This window comes from Rousettus aegyptiacus, unplaced genomic scaffold, assembly GCF_014176215.1.
Source record: "Rousettus aegyptiacus isolate mRouAeg1 unplaced genomic scaffold, mRouAeg1.p scaffold_m13_p_7, whole genome shotgun sequence".
NCBI classification, from domain to species: domain Eukaryota; kingdom Metazoa; phylum Chordata; class Mammalia; order Chiroptera; family Pteropodidae; genus Rousettus; species Rousettus aegyptiacus.
Window position 1 is genome coordinate 103,875,811 of NW_023416310.1, and position 8,075 is coordinate 103,883,885.

The 8,075-nt window shown below is 40.1% G+C and overlaps 1 protein-coding gene across 1 annotated transcript; it reads left to right on the top strand.

Annotated features, from left to right (window-relative positions):
• Positions 1–3,095: 3,095 nt before the first annotated feature.
• HINT1 (histidine triad nucleotide binding protein 1) lies at positions 3,096–6,863 on the top strand. The gene is made up of 3 exons (XM_016118473.2): positions 3,096–3,331; positions 5,329–5,433; positions 6,545–6,863. The coding sequence occupies exons 1-3, from the start codon at positions 3,221–3,223 to the stop codon at positions 6,707–6,709; spliced, it is 381 nt and encodes a 126-aa protein (XP_015973959.1). The 5' UTR covers positions 3,096–3,220; the 3' UTR covers positions 6,710–6,863.
• The last annotated feature ends 1,212 nt before the right edge of the window (positions 6,864–8,075 follow it).

An 8,075-nucleotide genomic window follows, 5' to 3' on the forward strand; every position in this document is an offset into this window, starting at 1 on the left:
AACATATGACCTTGCAACACATCCCCCCCAAATCTCGACAATTGCTTGCTTTCCCTATGCGCACAAACTTTCCAGTTAATTTTTAAGTAAATTTGACTAAGGAATGAAAGATTTGAACCAAGATCTTATACCTTCTCTGTGATTTATGGCATTTTAAAGAATATTGTAAGTCACTATGAGATTAGCAAGATAATGACTGACTTTGCTGTTTTATTAAAATGCATTAGATTTGCAAGGAGTATTTAACAATTGAGCAATTTAAATGAAATATACTTGGTATTCTTTTTATTATCTAGGACACAATTATATGATCTTGTGACATTGCATTGTAGTGCCTTATGATTGCTAATGATTAAAAGATGCTTGTTTTAATTTTCAGCTTAGTAACACAGCCCAATTTCCTGAAAATTCATATAATTTAATTTTATAATTTTTGGCTAACTAGGGTCCTGTATTCAGCTAACCAAAACTCCTCTGACAATATTTGAAAGTACAGTTCCCATAGTGCCCAAATCAGTTCAGTCCTGAAGCTTATCTCTTAAGTAAATCTATATGGTTCCTTCAGCTGTTCCAGAAATGAAAAAACTATTCTTGTTTTTCTGGGAATATGGCCTGGTTTGTTGGCATTTCAAAGTGTGGGGCCCAGAACTGAACAAGAAATTCCAACATGTTCATCATACAAGTTCATGGAGCTATGCGCTAGGCAGAATAACAGCCTACAGAAGATGCCCCTGTTTAAATCCTAGGAACTTCTAAATATGTCTCATTATATGACAAAAGGTTCTTTGCAAGTGTGATTAAATTAAGGATTTTGAGATGAGAAGATGGATTGTCTAATGGGCCCAATATAATCACAAGGACCCTTATGAGTGGAAGAAGGAAGCAGAGTGACAATACCACCTGCTGCTGGCTTTGAAAATGGAGGAAGGAGCCACAAGCCAAGGAAAGCAGGTAGCCTCTAAGGAGCTGCAGATGGCAAGAGAACCATTCTCTCATAGACCTTCTGGAAGGAATGCAACCATGCTGACACCAAGGTTTTACCAGTGAAACTCAATTTGGACTTCTGACTTCCAGGATGCAATCTGCTTGAGGCCTCTTCCATGTTCAAAGCCAACAGTACAGCATCTTCAATTTCTGATTTTCACCTCTGCTTCCATGATCATAGCTCATTCTCTGACTCTCACTCTCCTGTGTCCTTCTCTCACTTATAAGGAACTATGGGATTATATATTGGGTCTACCTGGATAATTCAGGCATCTCCCCACCTCAAGATCCTTAATTATACCTGCAAAACCCTTTACCATTTAAAATATTCATAGACTCCAGAGATTAGGTCATGGGCATATTCTGCTTACCATCGCCAGTTTATAGATATGGAATACTATAGGAGGAGGTTTTTTATTTGTTGTGGAGAAAGTAAAAATAAATTTGAAGTGCCCAGTAGACATCCAAATGGACATGATGAGTGAGCAATAATATATACCGTAGACCAATCTACAATCTAGTAAGGGGAGAAGTACGTCAGGAGATAAAATATTGGAGAGTCACTGCTCTATAGATGATAAAGCCTCACAATTAGAGATAGGGGACCTAATATTTATTTTCCAAATTAGTACATATTTTTTCTTTTTAACTTTTTGACAATTTCTGTATTACAGAAAAGTTGCAAGAATAATAGAATTTGAATATACCTTTCACTTAGATTTCGCAAATGTTAACATTTTACTACAATTGCTTTATCCTTTTCTATTTCTTTACTTGTCCCTATATAGAAGTATTTTTTTTAGTATCTCTGAGAGTTGTAGACATGATACCTCTATACTCCCAAATACTTCAGTGTGTTGTTTCCTACAAAGACATTCTCTTACATCAGTGGTTCTCAAAGTATGGTTCCAGGGCCAGCAGCAACTGCATCACCTGGAAACATGTTAGAAACCTAAGTTATAGCCTCTACTCCCACAGATCAGCTGACTTTGATAATTTTACTGTGGATATGAAGAAATTAATATGACTTTCAAAACTGTTATCTAACTTATAGGCATTATTTAGATTTCGCCAATTGTTCCAGTAATATCTTTGACAGCAAAACTACCAAATGGGACACCTTTGATATTAAAAGGGGCCACTTTCAGTAATTTTGCCAAGACGAAGTGGTAAAATATAATCATATAGAGTAGTCCAGGAGGTACAGTTAATTTTTCTTAATACACTGGAGATTGCTAGCTAGAGAAGAGGGCCCAGAAGAGAATCCATTGAGAGGCTTGACGCAGGAGACTGACACAGGAGACTAACTATGAAGGAGAAACAGCATCCAGAGAAGTGGGAGAGTAAAGATTACCGCTGAAAAGAGGAAATCGTCGTCAACAGCCGTCAATGATCTCAAGAGGTCTAGCGTGATGAGAAATGGAATTGCCTATACGATTCTTAGAGCTCCTGAGTGACCTTGACAAGAAGGAAATGGGCTCAAAAAGGAAAAAAAAGATGAGAAAGTGGACATAATATATATAGAAAACTCTTAAAAAGGAGCAACAAAGGGGGAACGTGGAGTTAAGGAAGGTTCTCTTCCTTTAAGGTGGGGTATATTACATTGTTGATTACCGCTGAGAAAAATTCATTGCATAACAGTCTAGGGAGGTTCACAAACTACGGATGCCTGGGTCTCACCTCCAGACAGTCCGATTTAATTGATCCGGGGTGCGACCACGTTCACCGTGATGTTTTAAAAGTCCTCCAGGTGACTTTAATATGTAGTCAAGGCTGAGAACCACTGGTAGAAGGAGTGAAAATGATGTTAGGAGGGCTTTCATGCTGGAGCCAAGACCTGAAGTAGTTGAGAAATAAAAGGATCATGTGTCTCAGCCAGCAAACGTGGCCAGCACTGCTTGATCAAATCTTTTCAGTTACAGTATCCGATTTTTTCTACAAGGGTCGGCAAAGCAAATGGAGAACGGCTTACACCAGTAACTCCAATCGCCGAAAGACAAAAAAGGGAAAAAGACAAAGGACCCTGGCGCAGCAACTCGGGTACGGGGATCAGGAACCTCCCTCCCATCCGCCGCACCCCGCGGCTCAGGACGCCAGTGCGCACGCGCAGGACAGCTCGCCCTCGAGAGCAGTGGTCCCAGCGCAGTCTTGGCCGCGCGCTCCCGCCCTCTGCTCCGACCCCGCTCCTTCCTCCTCCCATCTTCTGCCCCGGCGGCCGTGCGGGAGGAAGGCGGCAATGGCAGATGAGATCGCTAAGGCTCAGGTCGCCCGGCCTGGTGGCGACACGATCTTCGGGAAGATCATTCGCAAGGAAATCCCAGCCAAAATCATTTTCGAGGATGACCAGGTAGGCACCTGGGGCCGCCTCGCTGGTGGACACGCCAGTTTCGCGTGGAGGGAAGGGAAGGGTCGGGCGGCGCCGCGGGGAGAGGACGGGCCGGGACCCGGCCGCCCGGCGCGGCCTCTGCTGCGGGCCCCCAGCCAGCGGGCAGGGCCGCGGCCGCACTGAGGCGGCCTGCCGGCGCGTGCCGGCGCTCCGGTTACGCGTTATCAGCCCCGGCGCGGGCCAGGCCGCCGGGCGCCCGCGAGGCCCGCACCGCGGGGTCTGGGCGCGTGTGCGGGTTGCGCCGGGCCCTCGGCGTGGGCGCCCGCGGGCTCCCCGGCTGCGTCGGACCTCGCCTGTGTCAGGAATCTCACAATCTCGCCCGCTCTCTGCCTGACATAGAGAAACCCGATCGCACCCTGACTCGGGCCCAATCTCCGCGATCTCCCGCGCACAGCCGGCCTGCAGGGCGATCCCGGGCGCCTCCCGGTGCTGCGTTGCGCTAGACGGCCGGGGCACGCACCTCGGGGCGGCGAGGGGAGAGCGGACTCGCGGGGCCAGCTGGTCACCCCCATCCCCATTCCCACCCTGCTCCGGACGCGGACTCCCGAACTAAGCGGGCCTGCTTCCGGGATTTGCTTTCCGTTAGCCCCTCCCGGCAAGAATGGTTCATTTTATATTTGGCAGGAAGCAATTTTATCTCAAGGGACTAAGAATGTAGTTTTGTTGACTTCCCTGTAGGTGAAATTCTGTTTTAGAGAGGCCGACTTGATGTGACTTGCAGGCATCCTGTGTAAAATATTTAATGGGCAGTTGTATTTATGGATTTGGGTCTTCAGACAACGCAGGCTGATTTACATAGAAAAAGTTCTGTAAACTTTTTGTTAAATTAAGAAATATGGGATATAAAAAATATTCATTTTATGCTACTAGGATTGTTGTTAGATTCAAAACGTTATCTCAGATTTAATTAGATTCTTCGAGGTGAATTTAAATACCTTTATTTGTCACTAGTTCGGGAAGGTCTTTTGTTATAGAAAATGCACACTTCTTTTGAAATATTTTCAGTTACTTTTTTATAAATGATTGTTGAAATGCTGACTTTTGAATCACCAATGTCTCAACAAAGTAGGAGCATGATGCAATCTAAATGATACAGCATTTTGTATGGAGCATCATATAGAATTACTCCTGAGACAAGTAAGTAGGGATACGTTCTAAGCAGCTTTTACCTTCAGTAGAGAACAAAAGATAAACACTCATGTGGTATGTCATTTGTTTACATGCTACTTATCTTTTTCATTTCTACTAAAGGGAATAGATATTTCTTAAATAGTCGAGTAAAATGGAAAAAATGGATATTAGTCAAATATCAGACAAATATGTAATTACAAAACTGATCACTGCAGTAAAGGAAAAAACCAGGGAATTACACTGCTGGGGGTTCTGACTCAGGGAAGGTGGGGAGGGGAATCAGAAGATAGCCTTTGGAAATGATATCTATACTGGCTGCTGAGGAACGAATAGCAGTTTTAGTTAGACAGAAATTGGAGTTGAGGGGATTGAGGATCAAGGCGGGAGAGGAAACTGCATTTAAAAAGCCCGGCATAGAGAGAGGACAGTATGGCTTGAGTAGGACTGGAGAGGTGGGCTAGCATTAACATGTCTGATTTCTATTCGTCCTTTAGATCTCAGTTTACATGTTACTACCTCAGGGTGATTGTCCCTGCCCACCCAATCTGAATCAGGTTTTTCTCCGATTAATCCTTTATTTCACCCTTTACTTTTCCTTTGTAACATATGGGACCTTTGGTTAGCTAAACGTTTATTTGTTTAAAGTCAGTCTTCCCATTAGACCGTAAATTCTATGGAAAGGACCAAGGGGCCACATGTATTGTGTACACTACTGATTTCCTAGCATTTACTACATTGTTTCCCATGGGGTTATAAGAAAGAGTAAGTTTAGCCTACAAAATGATATACTAAACTTTGATATATATATTTTTTTCCCTTCTCCCTAGTGTCTTGCTTTCCATGACATTTCTCCTCAAGCACCAACACATTTTCTGGTGATACCCAAGAAGCATATCTCCCAGATTTCTGTAGCAGAAGATGATGATGAGAGTGTAAGTAAATTTACTAGCACAATTAATTTTCTTGCTTTTTAAATTGGGAGACTAAATTTTGACCTTAAACTGATGTTACATTTTCATTTTCCTAAGGGCATTAGAGCTTCAATGCAGTGTGTAAATAGTTTTGGTTTTTAATAAGATGTAATTGACATATACCACTGTATTAGTTTTAGGTGTATGACCTGATTTCATATATGTATATATTATGAAATGATCATCACAATACTAGTTAACATCTATCACCACAAATTCTTAAGCAGACAGATTTCCACATAAAGATTAACTGGTGAGATTCATTTTTCCTTAACAAAGAAATAGTATATCATATAGGAGAGGGTTCATGGATCCTTCTACTAATACTGTTGCAGGAAAGAAAAATAATTATTTGCTTTTGCCAGGAGTTATCAGCCTTAATTAAAATTTTTCCAAATGCTCTTTGTGGTAGATTGTATAAATGTTTGTAACTATTCACTGTTCTTTAGGGGCACATTATATTTGCTGCCTCATTGGTGTGAGGCCTGGTTATATGACTTGATTTGGCCAATGAATGCAAGCGGAAGGGCTATATATCTTTTGAGTGAAAATTTTTAAGAGCTAGTTTGCCATGTTCTCTCTTCTCTCTGCTACTATAATCATATAGAAATTGTTCCATCAGTCTGTGTCTCAAAGTGAAAAAGATTAGAAATAGAACCTGGTCAACTTGTGACGAACATGCAGTGAACACAAGAAATGTTTCTTTGTTGTAAACCAGATTTGGGGGTAGCTTGTTACCACAGCATAGCCAAACCTATCCTGCTTGATACTGTCCCTAATAACAAGAAAGCAAGATGTCTTGCTTTATTAAGAAAACTTAATTGTATTAATTGAGCAGTAAATTTATGTCTCATTTTTTAATTGAAATCAGTGATACATAAATACCTAATCTTACTGGTTTTTTAATTGTAAATTATGTTGTATTAGGATCACAAGAGTTTCTAAATATTTGCTCAAAGGAGTGTTTCAACTTGGCAATTTTTTAATTTAACATTTCGCTTTGGTAGTCTGTTATTTAATGGCAAGAAATTGTAAGTTACCTATGCTTAAGAAACTTTTCTTTCTTTTTCAGCTTCTTGGACATTTAATGATTGTTGGCAAGAAATGTGCTGCGGACTTAGGCCTGAAGAAGGGTTATCGAATGGTGGTCAATGAAGGCTCAGATGGGGGACAGTCTGTCTATCATGTGCACCTCCATGTTCTCGGAGGTAGGCAGATGAATTGGCCTCCTGGTTAAACGTGTCTTATGGATAATTTTCCCTTCTTTAGGCAGTGATCAATTTTGCAAATTCTAATATGTTAAACAGAATACTCATATTTGCCTTTGTATGGACAGATTGAGGAAATAACTCAAAAAACTCATACATAATAAAAGACATTGTTGCATGGTCTGAATTCTGTATTATTTAAAAAATATGTTGGGATGTATGACAGAGTTCATAATTTGGGAGATATCTTGTTTTTTCTCCCCAAGGACTCAGCATATATATACATTGTTATAATGGTGGGACTGGTTTTTGAAGACAACAAGATGTTATAAATTTAGCTTTCATTTTGAAATTCCTTTTAGTCCAAGCAAAAATTTTCTAATTCAGTTCTCTTATTTTCTAAGAACAAAGGGGTATGTGATGTGACAGATCTAGAATGTGAGTTTGGGGTTAGAAACAATGCTTTTTGTCCAGCCCACATGTTTCCCCTGGACTGTTGTGATAATTTGGAAGAGAAGAAAATAGATCTGTCACAGAATCTCTGACAAACGTGTGAAGCCAAACATTGGTAATTCCTTGTTATCTAAACTGAATATTATAAAGACTTAAGAACATATTAGTTAAACTTCCCAAATTGAAAACTCACTGTTTTGAACGTGTATGTGCATACTAGCAAAAATATTTACATTGTGTATGAATCTGGCTGTATGGAGGTGGGCAAGAACCTGAGTTCTCTTTAGGTAGCCTGACAACCAAACTTTGTTTTTAGTCTTGCCATGCACTCTAGCCTTTCTAAGGCTATGCAGGGCAAATGGTTTTGCTTCTTGGCTTTACTTCTTGTAGATATTTGCTAGCTTTCAAATTCTAATACTACTTGTTGGCTTTTGTCTCTTATTCTCTTTGTGCTTATGGTTTCTTTCCATCTCTAATCTCTCAGAAGACCACTTTAGTGTGGGATTTGACATATTTAATTGAAAATGTTTTTTCTAAATTTCGAATTTTGTTTTTAAAATATTTGGGGGGATTAAGGAAATTGGCCATTTATGTCTTAAAAATAATTTTCCCAGTTATCATTTTTTTACTCTCTTTATAGTGTTTAAAATATTTGTATAGTTAATATATCAATTTTATTTCATATTTTAGAAAGCCTTTTCCACCCCAGGAAGATTTTTTTTTAATTTTTTTTTTTCCTAATACTTTTATGGCTTTATGTTCTTTTATAACTTTAAGAAGGTCTAGGGAAAAGTTTTAGAGGTATTCGTGCCACTGTAAAGAATGTAATAATGAGAGAAGCATGTGTATTATGTGTAAGAAGGTTGAGTCTGCTTCCTTTAGGCATATTACCCTTCCCACTAATTTTGTCAAACCAGTGTTAATAAATCAGGTAGACAACTG